Source organism: Cydia pomonella, chromosome 22 (genome assembly GCF_033807575.1).
Source record: "Cydia pomonella isolate Wapato2018A chromosome 22, ilCydPomo1, whole genome shotgun sequence".
Lineage (NCBI taxonomy): Eukaryota > Metazoa > Arthropoda > Insecta > Lepidoptera > Tortricidae > Cydia > Cydia pomonella.
Window position 1 is genome coordinate 1,628,681 of NC_084724.1, and position 16,840 is coordinate 1,645,520.

The 16,840-nt window shown below is 36.8% G+C and overlaps 2 protein-coding genes across 2 annotated transcripts in view; one reads left to right on the top strand and one right to left on the bottom strand.

Annotated features, from left to right (window-relative positions):
• Positions 1-16,840, bottom strand: part of LOC133530402 (uncharacterized) — a 312,356-nt gene that overhangs the window by 257,934 nt on the left and 37,582 nt on the right. The window lies entirely within an intron of this gene.
• LOC133530096 (serine protease inhibitor 77Ba-like) lies at positions 15,020-16,285 on the top strand. The gene has a single exon (XM_061867928.1). It carries the CDS (start codon positions 15,079-15,081, stop codon positions 16,264-16,266), a length of 1,188 nt encoding a protein of 395 aa, XP_061723912.1. The 5' UTR covers positions 15,020-15,078; the 3' UTR covers positions 16,267-16,285.

Here is a 16,840-nt window from a genome sequence, read left to right on the forward strand (position 1 = left end):
GCAAACCTTTGACAGTTGCCAACCCCATTAAGGTTGCGTTGTATTATCTCAGAGTTCCTATGGCCACTTCCTATCTCCATCATCAGATCAGCTCGATGGTACCATAATATTGCATTGTCACCCGATTTACAGCAAATTTTCAACTTAATCGGTAATCGGGAAGTCGGTCAAATTTAGCTTCTCGACCCACAGTAACTTACATACTAAGAGGGCAAAATAAATAAAAGCTTGTAAAAAGTGAACAGAACAAGCCCAGATCAAATTCAAAACCCGTTATGATAATCAGAATACGCCTTCTTTTAGGTTCCAAAGTATTTATAAAGAAGAACAGAAATTCACTCTTGTTTGGCGAAATATTAATTAAAACGAACTCAGAAGATGTTCAGTTATTAATGTTTCCGAATTTAAGGCAATCCTCAATTCTAAGGAATTCGTGTCTTTAGAGAAACAAAACCTTTATTACTTTGAGTTGGTTTGTAATTTACTACCTTGTCACATCAAAGAGACAGATTTAAGCATTTTACTAATTTAGCTTGAAATTTACTTTATTCTAAATGCTTTCAGCATTTGACACCGTTTATAAGTTAAAAGACTGGCAGGCCAATGCGAACATACACTGACATCAAAATGAATCACGGCCCGATTCGAAGAATGATCAAGACATGTTTAAAATCTTGGAAAGATCGATAACTAAACGACATGTCAAAATTCACGTTTATTTCGATGCCGCTGTGATCCCAATAAGATCTATCTACGATATATCTAACGTCAAAGTGACTTTAGTTGTCCGAATCGAGCTGCTTCTGTCAATTATACGACATACAAACGGTATCTAAATCATTTAGATACCGTTTGTCTGTCTATTAACGCTAACGATAAGTTCTGGTTTAGATAAGTTCTCATTTAGTCTAAATGAAGAGTCTTCGAATCGGGCCGTAGCATACACAAAAAAACATGTTATTAAAATCATAGTGAGTAGAAATGCAATACAAAATACTTATTACTTTGCTCGGAACATACTTTTACGTAACTAACTGCACCGAACAGTACCCCTAGTGTAAATAAATTCGATTTCAAAACGTGACGTCCGCGTTTGCGTTTAGTCTCATTTTGTATTGGATTTAGAAAGAGCGCGCCAAGCGGGACGTTTTGGAAACTCAAAATCCTATACAAAATGAGACTTAACGCAAACGCGTTCGCCACGTTATGATGTCGATCAAATTTACACTAGGGGTACAGGACCTGCGATGTATGAGGCAGATAAGTTAACAGTAACACGAATGATAACTAAATGACATATTTTAGATATCATTCGTACGTCAGTGTACGTTCGAATTGCCCTGTAAGTCGTGGAATGCGGCTAGTTTAAAATATGTCTTTTCCATTTAAAAGTTGTACCGTAAACTTGCATTTTCGGTTTTTGATTTTTTTATATTATTTTCACCCCCGAAATTTTATATTTTCTTTCGTTTGTCCGCTGTGTTACGGTCATGTAACCAAATGGACCAAAAAGCTCTTAATTTTAAGTAGAAACGATAGGAAAATTCCCATTAGCACAAAATAGGGCTGAAGTTTAAATATAAATGCCCAATAAGCATACATTCGTGGCCAGGAACAAACTAGAACCACCCACCACCCAAACCCCTTTACATAAGTTATGCAAATTGATTGAGAATATGCAGGGCGCCTAACAAAACATTCGTTGAACGTTTGGGGTCACGTGGCTTACCGAGAGGCCATCTCAAACTTACATCGTGACATCAAAATAATATTTAAATGATGAGTGGAAGGATTTGAGTTCTGCTTCCCTGCAACCACAACTGCTGGTACAACCTTTTTAGGGTTCCGTAGCCAAATGGCATAAAACGGAACCCTTATAGTTTCGCCATGTCCGTCTGTCTGTCTGTCTGTCTGTCTGTCTGTCTGTCTGTCCGAGGCTTTGCTCCGTGGTCGTTAGTGCTAGAAAGCTGAAATTTGGCATGGATATATAAATCAATAAAGCCGACAAAGTCGTATAATAAAATCTAAAAATTTAATTTTTTTTAGGGTACCTCCCCTACACGTAAAGTGGGGGTGAAATTTTTTTTTCGCTTCAACCCTAGAGTGTGGGATCGTTGGAAAGGTCTTTCAAAACTAATAGGGGTTTTCAATAAACATTTTTTGATAAAGTGAATATATTCGGAGATAATCGCTCCGAAAGAAAAAAAAATGTGTCCCCCCCCCCTCTAACTTTTGAACCATAGGTCCAAAAAATATGAAAAAAATCGTGGAAGTAGAGCTTAAGAAAGACATTAAATGAAAACTATAGCGGACATGATCAGTTTAGCTGTTTTTGAGTTATCGCAAAAAGTTTTCCCTTCATAGTAAAAAGACTTACTTTAATTAGGTACTGATTATGCAAATTTGCCTATTTGTTTAACTCGGGTGAAAGCTACCGTTTCATCCCTTGGTTAACAATTTACTATACTTTAAGCTCCAGTATAGCTTATTGTGACGGAAGAGTAACTACGGAACCCTACACTGAGCGTGGCCCGACATGCTCTTGGCTGGTATTTTTGCAGTTACAGTTAGTCAACATTTTGTAAACCTTTGACTATATTGTCAATTAATTGCAAATTTCATCATCTTAAAAGTGTGCATAGTGGCTTTTGCCGTAACTCCGGTTCACGGTGGTTCTTTTTTTACAAAAACTGAAAAAGTCTTAAAATTGAATGGATTTTCATGTACTTTACAATGATCCCAAGGGCTTTCGAGGTCGATAACTTGGATTTGTTAATTTCATCACTACCAACATATTAAAAAACCAGAACTACCTCATTTGATGTTATGTAAAATGTACCAATTCCATGGATTTTTAATAAAAGTTTTCGCCTAAGAACATCAGGGTCCACCAGGGGCCCATTTCTCGATCGGTATTAGACTAATATTATTAGTCCACGAACTGTCAAATCGTATGGGTTACCATGGCAACACACTTTTATTAAAAATCTGGGGCAGTGGTATGTCCATGGAATTGGTACATTTTACATAACATCAAATGAGGTAGTTCTGGTTTTTAGGGTTCCGTAGCCAAATGGCAAAAAACGGAACCCTTATAGATTCGTCATGTCCGTCTGTCTGTCCGATTCTGTCACAGCCACTTTTTTCCGAAACTATAAAAGCTATACTGTTCAAACTTGGTAAGTAGATGTATTCTATGAACCGCATTATGATGTTTACACAAAAATAGAAAAAAAACAATAAATTTTGGGGGTTCCCCATACTTAGAACTGAAACTCAAAAAATCTTTTTTCATGAAACCCATACGTGTGGGGTATCTATGGATAGGTCTTTAAAAATGATATTGAGGTTTCTAATATCATTTTTTTCTAAACTGAATAGTTTGCGCGAGAGACACTTCCAAAGTGGTAAAAAGTGTGTCCCCCCCCCCGTAACTTCTAAAATAACAGAATGAAAAATCTAAAAAAAATATATGATATACATTGCCATGCAAACTTCCACCGAAAATTGGTTCGAACGAGATCTAGTAAGTAGTTTTTTTTTAATACGTCATAAAAATTAAAAAAAAAATTTTTTTTCATCAAACCCATACGTGTGGGGTCTCTAAGGATAGGTCTTCAAAAATGATATTTAGGTTTCTAATATCATTTTTTTCTAAACTGAATAGTTTGCGCGAGAGACACTTCCAAAGTGAAAAAAAGTGTCGTCCCCCCCCCTGTAACTTCTAAAATAACGGAATGAAAAATCTAAAAAAAATATATGATATACATTACCATGCAAACTTCCAACGAAAATTGGTTTGAACCAGATCTAGTAAGTAGTTTTTTTAATACGTCATAAATGGTACGGAACCCTTCATGGGCGAGTCCGACTCGCACTTGGCCGCTTTTTAATATGTTGGTAGTGATGAAATGTTAATAACAAATCCAAGTTTTCGACCTCGAAAGCCCTTGGGATCATTGTAAAGTACATGAAAATCCATTCAATTTTAAGACTTTCAATTTTTGTAAGAAAAGAACCACCGTGAACCGGAGCTACGGCAAAAGCCACTATGCACACTTTCAAGATGATGAAATTTGCAATTAATTGACAATATAGTCCTAATAGTCTTAGTGAGCCAAATAATCAAAGGTTTACAAAATGTTGACTAACTGTAACTGCAAAAAAGGTTGTACCAGCAGTTGTGGTTGCAGGGAAGCAGAACTCAAATGATTTCAAATTTAGATATTTTTTCATTATCATTTTGTAAATACAGTAGCATTCTGCGAAGTTCAATCTTTTCGTTATAAATATTGTATGTTTTCTTTTAAGTACCTAGTAACTATATATTGTTTGCACGCATAACAACTATAGCGATACATATATTTTTAATTATTTTGTATACCATTTTAAATTCTGTACTATGTCATGCATTTATTAATTACCTACCGATGTTTTGAAGTCCCTGTATGCGTGACAGACAAGAAGATAACACCTTCCCTGTTTCGATCTGTAATTTACTATGTATTCTTTTATTTTTAATGGAACTAAAGGTCTGTTTGTTATCACTTTGTTTCCTAAATAAATAAATAAATAAAAAATGCTCAGCTGTTTGCAACTACAGTAATGGTCAATCCTGCGAGAATATACCAGACCGGAGATGTGTGCCGACATTGAATAACCATTCATTGATGATCCACCATCAGATGACGATTTCGACCTGCCTGATCAGGTTGACGAAGAAATGCTACCACATACGCTGGGTGCAAAAGAAGTGCTGTGGATTCAGAGGACAAGCGTGGTCCATCAAAGATATACAAGAGATGCGAGTTATAACAAGTTCCCTCACTGTACTGTATATTATACACACAATGATCCGAAGGGCTTTCGAGGTGGAAAACTTGGATTTGTCATTACTATTTCATCACTAATAACATATATCAAAAACAGAACTACCTCATTTGATGTAAGGCAACACCTCTTTTTTGGTACGATTTCCATGTATTATAAGAGGAATTCCTAGTTGCGATTTTTCCTTACAAACGCTCTCGACTGTTTCTTCCCCGGATTTTTAACCTAGAGCAATGTTTTTTTCAAAAAGATCAATATCATAAATTCTGTGCCGCTTTTTTGGATTATTTTATTTTGAAGGAACTTACAGTGCCTTGAAAATCGCAAAAACGGCTCAATTGAATTGGCTGCAAAAAAAGGCTCAGTTTAAAAATATAACAACAAATATCCCAAAAATCAAAACATAGCGGCATAGATTATTTCTTCCTCTTGCAGATTCCAAAATTTCATAATGATTGGTTGCGTTTTGGAGGAGGACTGTTTAGTCGAGAGCGAAACCTAGATTTTTGAGTTTTTTTGAATTTTAATCCGAGCTGCAGTTGTCCTTATCGCAAGCACAACTTTTGCGCCGGGTACGTGTTGTCTCGGGGATTAACGGGGAGGCGTAGGTAGTGTTAGGTTTTTGGACAAAGCTTGTTGCGGGTTTTATCTTGTTAATTTTTGACGAAGCCTGTGGCGGATTATCACTTATGTAGATGTAGATTGGGCGAAGTTTGTTGTGGATGCTGTTTAGTACCTACTTTCGATGAAGCCTGCGTTGTGCATTTAGATGATGGTTGTGGTTTTAATTTAGTTTTACTTAATAAAGGAGATTTGGAATGTAAAAAAATAATGATGACAGTCGCGCGTGTATTTCGCTCGTAATGTACCAAGAGCGTAGGTACTCAGCCAGTGAATTAGGGGGGGGGGGGGGCAGCTGATTTCTCCGGTGGCCTAAGGGGGGGGGGGGGGGGGGGGGTAGACGACGCAGAGGGGCATACATTGTTTGTAAAATTTGCCTACAGAGAGCAGCCCTTGCCTGTACTTACCTACGCCCATGGTCTGTAATACGTTCTAATATACACAAAACTATTTTAACGTCTAAATATGCCGTTTTTTAAACCTGTTTAATTTTGCATATATTTTAGTTGGCACTTATTTTTAAACGACTAACACTTAACTACTAGCTGAACCGGTGAACTTCGTACCCCTATCGTATTCGTATTATATAAATGTATAGCCAAGGCCCGTCTGATAAGGAACTTCTTTCCAAAAACTACAAAAACGCATAGTTCTCTACAAATTGAACCCTTTGAAATCGGTTAAAAAGCCTTACAGAGAAAGCAGGGACCGACGATTAATCATTCTTTATGCACACGGGAACTACCTATATATTATTTTACACGTTGGTTGCGCGAGAAAATATTAGATCGATATTAAGCTTTCACGTCAACGGACAAAAGGCTTGCACTTTCATGGAGGAAGAATCTGAATTTTCAATATTTTCTTAATACAGGGTGGGCCAGTAATAATTTCTCTTTTCGTCTCGATCTCTTTCGTTAAATATAAAATCTAGACAAATGAGAAAGATGTAATTTATGATGTGGTTGATATGATTCCAATTTGATTCTAAAATCGATTTGATGTTAGTGCACGTTCAAATTGGCTTGTGAGTACTGGACTGTTACTGTATGTAACTGGATGTTGGGTGGTTATATTTTATGGTAGTACCATATATGGTACCTACCATAAAATAGCAATTTACGAACTGTTTTCTCCATTAATAAATAACTGTGACCATGAAGAAATAAAGTAAAATAGAATGCTCACTTCATACATCAGTTTACATACCAAAACGCGTATTATTGTCGTAGTCGACATCTAGTGTCAAGTGACAATAGATGTCGCGACCAACGAAAAGTCTAATGCCCAACAAATTCTCAGCGAATATGTGACATCTATGAAAAGGGACCTTATTGTCGATGGCGCTTACGCCGCACTGCGTAGCGCGGCGTTGTTTATAATATGGGAGCATCGTTGATAATGGCGTAAGCGCCACCGACAATAAGGTCCCTTTTCATAGATAATGTCACCGGATTAAATGGAACTCTATTTTCAACTCCTTCCGCTTGTAATATTAGTTGTAAATTGTTTAGTAATACACATTTGTCGCGACACCTGTGACATCTAGTATCAAGTAGCGGTACTGATACGCTACTTGTCGCTAGATGTCGCCTACTAAAATAATAAGCGTGTTGGTAAGAAAACTGATGTATGGAGTATAGTGCTTCTTATGAAATGAAATGAAATGAAATGAAATGAAATGAAATGAAATGAAATGAAATGAAATGAAATGAAATGAAATGAAATTTATTATTAATAACAGAGTTACAGGTCACCACATTTTAAATATCACAATATTAATAATATTTATACAATAGTATATAAATTAATTACATTAGTTTAATACATTTTAATTGTAATAAATGCAAATCTTAGTATGTTTTTGGTTTAAATATTTATAGGTAAATCGAAGAAATCTTGATAATTATAAAATAATTCTTGCGACAACCAATTTTTTAGTCTGACTTTAAACGCCGCGATGGAAGTTGCATTTCTTATAGTGTCAGGCAGGCGGTTGTAAACGGAGGGGCCTAAAACGTACACGGACCGCTCTGACCTGGCAAGCCTGTGTGCTTCGGTGACCAGCCTATTATGGTGTCTATTACTGCGGAGGTTGTAATTGGTGTTAATGCCCCTGCAATTAAACATATCAAGGATTTCGCGCATGAATCTTGCTACTTGGTTAATAAATAGGCAGGGTAAAGGCAGAATCTTGAGATCGCGGAAGATGTCTCGCGCCGGTGCATCCACCGCCTTGCCGGCCATCGCACGAACGGCACGCTTCTGCATAGAGAACGCACGTCTCCAGTCGGAAGCACGTCCCCATAGCTCAACGCCGTACGTCAGGAGCGAGTGCACCGTCGCAAAATAACACTCTCGCACTGCGCCTCTTCCGGCTGTGCTCGCTAACCGTCGCAATGCAAAGCACGCGCGACCTAGCCTTCCACAAAGTTCATTGATGTGCGTCTCCCATGAAAGCGCGTTGTCGAGCTGGAACCCGAGCAGACGTGTGCTGGCCACGTGCTGTAGAGGGGCACCACCTGCACTTACCCTCAGGGTTGGGCTTCTATGACCGTTTAATTTAAAGGTCATGTAGCTCGTTTTCTCTTTATTTAAAGCGAGACCGTTTGACTGGAACCACTGGTGCAGTTGCTCCATAACAAGGTTAAGCGCCTCTTCCAACCCCCGTTCAGCGGTCGCACTGACGACTGCCGTGACGTCATCGGCGTACATCAGTATGTCTGCACCTTTGATTGTCTTTGGCAGGTCGTTCAGCAAAATGCTAAAAAGGGTGTTAGAGAGGCACGATCCTTGAGGAACTCCCATCAGGTTTTGTAGTTCGGAAGACACAACCTTACCTCCATCCCCGATGACAACCTGGGCCCTGCCGGTCATAAATGACAGTATTAGTTTGGAGGCCGCGCCTCGGATACCGTAGTATGCCAATTTGTCTGCAACTAGTGCGTGGTCCGCTGTGTCGACGGCACGCGATAGGTCACAGCAGATGACAGCTACGTATCGTCCCGCCTCGCGGGCGCGGAGCACACAGCGCACCACTTCTCGCACCAGGTCTGTAGTTGACCGGCCGTGTCGGTAGGCATATTGGCTGTCGGATAGGGTGTTCCTTGGTACCCAGAAACTGAGTAATCTGTTATTTAACCCTGCTTCAAAGCATTTACTAGGGCCTGGGACCAAGGATATGGGACGATATGATTTTATAGTGGATTTTTTTCCTTTCTATATTGATTTCTCTATGCCGTAACCATAGTAACGGAATACCCCAAAGTTTATTCACCCTTATAAAGCAAAAACTTGAACATTTGTCGCTGGAATATTTATTAGCCACTGGGGCATAAGTTTCAGCTCCGTTGGTAAAAGTTTGACAACCATTACGCTAAGAAAATAACTATTCCGTAGAAGTGCAGATTGATATGTATTTCTGAGAATTATCGTTTGTTCGAAAAGAAAAATCGACAAATGATTGAATATGTACATATAATTTCGACAAATAATCTTAAATGTGTTATAGGTACTTGTTACACACTCCCTGTAATCAGCTCAGAGACATATACTTAAACGTATATTTTAATAAGTTTCTTAAGAGGAATTCCTAGTTGCGATTTTTCCATACAAACGCTCTCGACTGTTTCCTCCCTGGATTTTTAACCTAGAGCAATATTTTTTCAAATAAGATTAATATAATTAATATCTGTGCCGCTATGTTTTGCTTTATTGGATTATTTTATTTTGGAGAAACGTACAGCGCCTGGAAAATCCCAATAACGTCTCAATTGAATTGGCTGCAAAAAAGGCGGAGTATACAAATATGACAACAAATATCCAAAAAATCAAAACATAGCAGCATAGATTATTTCTCCCTCTTGCAGTTTTCAAAATTTCATAATGATTAGTTGCGTTTTGGAGGGGGAAGCAGTCGAGAGCGAAACCTCGATTTTTCAGTTTTTTGCGTGGGAATTTTAGTCCTAGCGCAGTTGTCCTTATCGCACGCACGCTCTCCCGCCCACCGCAGCGCGACAGAAACATAGCTTCAAAAAGTCGAGATGTGAAAAGTTGCTCAGCTAGGAAATGCTCTTAACACTCTCAGCGCCATAGAACGATTTTTTTTTCACGGCAGGCCATTGGGTTGCCTTACATGGTCTGTTGATAAAGCCAATTAAAACTGATGGAAAATCATAGTGGCGTGCGGCACTGGAACTTTAGTGGAGCGTACCTGCCCGTAAAATCTTTAAAAAAATATAATGGCGTGCTGCACTCGTAAGTTTGTGGGCCGCCGGCGGCCGACGTGGCCTGCTGATAAAGTTACTCAAAAATTATAGTACCCTGTAGGCTTAGCACATGATTGGCGCGACAGTATCTCGCGGCGAGATAGACTACCCATCCTTTTCTAACAACGTTAATTATAGAGGGACTGGTAGTCTATGTCGCCGATACTGTCGCGCCAATCATGTGCTAGCCCGGCAGCTGTACTCGAAAACTTTTGGACCGCCGGCGGCCCACGTAGCGCGTGTTAAATGTTACATATGTATTTCTAAGATCCTGGAGCGATCAGAGTGCGAGCAATAGTGCTATCTCTGTTACTCTAAAACGTCCCAAACACCACTGTTACGACCTTCAAGCAACACTGGAAGGGGGGAACCCAAGCGTAAAAATTATGCTACCATTTTTGCGGAGGCAAACGTGTACACAGACGCACTTCTCATGGGCGCTGGCAGCGGGATGCAGGGGGGTGCACTTGCACCCCCGTAGCAGGAAAGAAAATATATTCTAAAAAACATGTTTTTTACGCATCTGCACCAGCAATAGAGTTGCACCAATATAAGGCTGCAATGATTTTGATAGCAAAACTCGGAACTATATACATAAGAAAAATAAATGACTGGTTCGATTCTTCTATTCCATTTATTATGCACCTCCCTGAAAGTAATCCTGGTGGTGGTCCACTTTTTTTTTTTTTTTGGATTACCAACAGATAATGCTTATCTAATTATAGGTAACCACATCTTATATAAGTGTCTTCTACCAGTGAACATGCAGTAATCTTACGGTTAAATTAATTAGTACCAGTACATTACATTAACTAATACTATTCGTACAACTAGGATGATGGACTTCTTACGTAGAAAATCCAATCTGTTTATGACTACACAAATACATAGAAAATGACACATGTTTAGGGTCGGCAACGCGCATGTAACTCCTCTCGTACATAGGCTACGGAGACTGCTTACCATCAGGCGGGCCGTATGCTTGTTTGCCACCGACGTAGTATATATAAAAAAAAAAAAGACACACGTCATAGACAAATCTTGCACGCCTCAATCTGTTTTTGTGTGCGGACTCACTCCCTACCCGGTGTTGCTCGAAGGTTGTGCCATTACTGCAGCTCCGGTAGCTGACAATTACCTTGATAAAGTGAGTGACGTTCCCTAATACTGCAAAGGTGCAGTATTTTCGTAATTTTTTAATAGTAAATTTACAATTTTGTATTGATGGCCAGATAAATTTCAACTTAAAGTGTAGGTAATTAGGATCGTTCTATTTTTAACATGTATTTGTATTACTATTCTCTAAAATGAACTTGTTCTGTATTTTAAGTGTAAGTCTCTGGACTTTTATAACAAAAACGTCTTATTCTAATTAGTTATTGTTATTTTATGTTTTGTATAACTTGCGATGCTCACTCATTTAAGGTGCGACCAGACCGCAGCTTAAAAAACGGTCACGATACGGAATCGCAGTGACGCGTCGTATGCGTACCGTTTTTGACGCATGCCCCCCACACCGCTGCTTAAAATACGCTGACGCACCGTAAATTGATCTGCGTAAAAATCGCAAAAAATATTACACGGAGATCTTATGGCAGACACCACACCGGTGACGTAAAAGACGCAAAGATTTGCGAACAAAAAAGATTCGCGTGAAACACATCACTGCGATTTCGTACCGTCACCGTTTTTTAAGCAGCGGTCTGGTCGCACCTTTACTTTTGTTTTAGTAAATATTCTCATTAAGTGAAATGTAAAATTTCTTTTGAGAAAATAAAGTTCTTTAAACATAAACATAATTTTTTATCTGACCTATTATAACCGATTATCAGTTATTTTTCATAACCGTAACCGCAACCGGTTATGAAATTTGGCCGATTATTGCATTCCCTAAAATTGACAAATACAGTACTCGCGTCAAAACCGGAGCAGTAATGTCGCAACAGTAATGCAATTCACATCACCTTTATACCAAACTATCTTAATATCGTAAAATAGTACATTACATACATATCGTACAACGTTTTACAGTACATATGGCCCTTCAAATGTTTGACACAGTAACGTAATATGCTAATTTGCGCACTAGTGCGGTAAAGTAGCACCATATGTACTGTAAAAACTATTATAGTTCGTGTCATCCACGATGACGCGCAGATTAATCAAATCTAACCTTTAATAACATGACAATATAAGTCAAGCACGCGTCTTCGTGAATGACACGATGTATATCGTGTTTCATTAGTATCTTAATAAGCATAAAGTTTTTATTACAACCATCATCTACTAGACAGCGTGTTTAAATATCGACTTTATTAAGATTGCATTAAGGTATAAAATCAAATAGATTAAAACCATGTCCTAGTCACAATCAAGATGTACAATCAGCATACAAAGTAGTAATTCTCGAATTTAAACTGTCGTGAGTCATACTAATAAATACTAAGCTTATTATATAATAAAAGCTTAATAATTGCCGACAGACCAGAGAGTTCCATCCTGTGTACATGGGTCAAAATTATTAAGTAATTAAAATATAACGACATTTTTTATACTTGTACCTATTGCTCTTTTGACATGAAATCATTATTTATGGGAATATGAATAAAAATAGTAAATTTTGACATCGTAATTATTATTCTAGTCTATTTTATTTTGGATTTGACATGTTAATTTATTAATTATTTTTGTATTCATTATTTCAACTAATTTTTATTTTACTATGAATCATGATTTCATTGTTATTATGTCAATATTATTAATTATTTATTATTCTTATTATGTTTGGATTTGATTTGATTTTTAATGTACTTACTAACCCCTAGCTATAACGATGGTACTAACAATGTTTTATGGAATTTTTAGGGTTCTGAAATAAAAATATTTTATTTTATTTTTTATTTTATTTATATGCAATTTAAAATATGCTTTATCAACATTAACATCTGATAAACTTAACCTTATGTTATGTTGTTTTCTTATGAACTCCTAGGCCCCAGTTATTCTCGGCGCTAATGAACTAAGTTTTTCGGAACCTTTAAGTTTTTCAATTGTGTTTTCATTTTTCTCTCTTTGTGCGCACGTGTGTGCGTAAGTGTTAGCATTCCTTTTTTTAGTATACTTTGTAATTACTCGTGAGTTCCTGTAATTGGCTTTCTGTTTTAATCTTGTTGTCCTATTGTACGTTTACAGCTGTTGGTTCTCCTTAACATGAATAAATAAATTATTGGGACCGTGCACGTCGACAGCGCCACACAGCGGCTGCAACTATAGGCCTATATTTTATCACAACTATTAATCCTAATAATTTCAGTAAACTACCGAACGGATGTTTATGTGGTTTTTGTCTATGAATAGAGTGATTCTTGAGGAAGATTAAGGCGTATAATTTGTTAAGGTTTAGTGTTAATTGGGTGAAATATGACGATATTTGTTAATGAAGTCAGGAAAAAGGTAAGAACTTCAATCGAAAACGATTGACACAGGTTTGAGATATAGGTAACAACACAATGATGGTTGAATTGTCTCTCTTTCATTGGTCTACAAAAAAGTCCGCGATATTGTATGTCTATCTTTTACGTGGTATTTGTAAAGCTATTTACATGGATACAGTATTAATAATTATCAAATTAAATACGTTAATTATATTAAGCATTTCATACAGATTACAATGGTCCGTTAAACCATACAATTTAAATGAATATCTCGGGAGTAATCGTAAATTAAATTATTTTTGATTCGTTGTTTCATTTGGTATTTTTGACGCTGACTGTACCAACTTAATTATAAATGAAGGTTTATTCAAACTTCACATATTGATCCCATTTTTAGAGCTCTAGTGGGGCATCTTGCTTGCATGAATATGCATAAGTAAGAAGCGACTTGTTAAGCCAAAATGAGATCACTAATTAAAATTTGAATAGGAATATATAAATAAATGTTAAGAGTCCGTAGCAAGCTCGGTTCTCCATACAAACGTAGTTACGCTCTCATTTTATAACGACTAACTAGAGTGCTTTAAAACTTTGTACTTACAATAAGGTACGGTATATCTAGGGATGTAATTAATTTATGTAGCTTCAAATACCATAATTAAAAAATATATATTTTCACTATAAAAATATTAAAATAATAATAATAATTATTATTATTATTAATAATAATTTTTTAAAAATATGTTTTCGCTATAGCGAATTAATTTTTTTCACACAAAAATAGTTTTTGCTCTATTTCGTTTCGTTTGTTTCATAAGCTGGAGCTATACAAACTAATTACAGGCATAGTTATACTTCACGTCATTGTATCTGCAAAGTTTCATTACAATACAACACGTAGTTTTACAATTCGAATGAAACTCTGTTAGTATCCGAGGTTTTCCCGAGGGTCTACAGTATGGGGTTCTTCAAAAAAAGAGTGTACAGATTTTTAAAGGGTCGGCAACGCGCATGTAACACCTCTGGAGTTGCAGGCGTACATAGGCTGCGGTGCCTGCTTACCATCAGGCGGGCCGTATGCTTGTTTGCCACCGTCGTGCTATAAAAAAAAGTATGGAAAGGTGAAATTTGTACAAAACAAACTTACAAAAATCTCTCGTATCCCACATAAAGCTCCGTAAGGCTTGTGTTGTGCATATTACACGACGATATATCTAACTATATAGGTATATAAATACTTATGTATACATATAAAACATCCATAATTCAGGAAATGTTAAAGATAAAGACAATAAATATTACCCTTAACGGGATTCGAACATAGAACCTCAAGTTTTGTAAACCATGTCACTATCGACTAAGCTAAGAAGCTATTATATATATATAATATATAAATATTTAAATACATAGAAAACACGCATGACTCAGGAACGAATATCCGTGCTCATCACACGAATAAATGCCCTTACCAGGATTTGAACCCGGGACCATCAGCTTCATAGGCAGGGTCACTACCCATTAGGCCAAACCGGTCGTCAAATATGACTTTGCACTTAATCACTTGCTTATAAATTACATCATAATTATACTTTAATCAATCTTGTTTTTGATGTCATTGTACCGGCTTCGTAAAACATAATGTAAACAAAAAAGTTTCCGCCGGTTTCCTTCAAGCACACATCATACAATTAAACAAAACAACACTTAAATAAAAAATATTAAAGAACATTTTCCTGTAGCGCCTTTTAAATAAGTTGTTTTGCAAAAAAAACTCATTTAGCGGAAACCCGTTTTAGAATAATCTTTTATATTATGTTAACTTTATTCCAATACACTAAGAAATACATTTGCTTGGCTATCTGATTAAGGATGATGCTTTAAGATTGTAACGTCAGTATATCGCGAACCATCATAGATATCGCATCATGAGATTCACAGTTTTAATATTGTTAACATCATCATGTTACTGTGATGTGGAATTCAGTGAACGACCAAGAAACTTTAGCATAGAACTGCTTTATCATACTCAGAAGCAAACTGGTGGACATGTTGTGATATCTCCTTTTGGAATTTGGACACTTATGACCGGTTTAGCCGTGGGTGCGACCGGCGACAGCTTCGAGCAAATAAGAGTGGCTTTTATACTTCCTAGGAGCCTTAAAACCGTCGTATGTGGATCTAAACACTTGACTAAATCAGTGCTGAAACGGACCTCCGATGGAGTATCTATAACGAGTAAGAATTTTCTATTCGCTGATGATGATTTCTTACTTAAACCAGCATTTAAGCAGACTATTACTGAAGATTTCGACGCCACTGTCAAAGTGCTTGATTTTAAAGATTCTAACGAAGCTGCAGCTAAAGCAAATAATTTTATACAAAACTCCGGTGCTCGAGTTACTAATGTACTAACTTCAGAAGATTTTGAACAATCAAGAATGATTTTGACAAACGTGATAACTTTTAAAGGACTATGGACATCGCCTTTCAATGCAAGTCATACAACTCTTGAATATTTCTATAACGAAAACAAAGAGGTAATAGGCGAAGTGAATATGATGCATCAAAAAGGAGAATTTCCATTATCTAACATAATAGATCTTAAATCATTCGTCTGTGAACTGACTTATGGAACTGATGCGGCATATTCCATGCTAGTGATCCTGCCTCATCCAGGTGTTAAAGTTGAAGACGTTTATAAGAAGTTTGAAAATATCACCATACCTGACATAATAGCGAGACTCCAAAACGATGAAAAGGAATACGGTTTAGATGAAGTTGAAATTAAATTACCTAGATTCAAAATAAGCACTAATATAGTTATGAATAGACCTTTAAACGATATGGGTGTTTATGATATTTTCGATCCAGAATATGCTAGTTTTAGCAGAGCAACAAATGAGAGTATATATGTGTCGGCCATAGTTCATAAAGCAGACATAGAAGTAAGTGAAACAGGGACCGTTGCGTCAGCGGTATCTACAGCGTATTTAAGTAATAGATTTGGAACAACTAAATTGATTGCTGATAGACCTTTCCTGTACTTCATCATTGAGAAGTCGACAGCTACTGTGATTTTTGCGGGCATTTATTCTAAGCCTTCTTTGTACTGAAATAAAATTTTAAATTTTATTTGTTGTTTAAATTTTAGCATACAATAAGTATTTTAACGTTACGAACGATAATACCATACATAAAAGTTTACAACATATTTTATTATTACATTATAATTAAAATTATACATATATAACGGCTTGTATTTGAATCAAATTTCAAGAATATATGAATTTCTATGTTTAAAAATATAACGCCTATAATTGATATATATATATGTGACGTTATCTATGAAAAGGGACCTTGTTGTCGATGGCGCTTCCGCTGTTATAAACGATGCTCCGATACAAATACAACGCTGCGCGACGCAGTGCGGCGTAAGCGCCATCGACAATAAGGCCCCTTTTCATAGATAATGCCACATATTAGCATAAAGCTAGCTGTGTACATTTGATCAGAAATCAAAAGTTAATATAAGATTCTAATATTAAAACAGTTTCTTATATGTCATGAAGGTATGGGTTGAATCACGATAGATGCTATTTGTTTGTGTAATGTGATAAAACTTTTTGCTAGCGCTAACTTTTGAAGTGAAAACTTCTTTAGCGGCGTTGTGCACTCTTTGTGATGGGG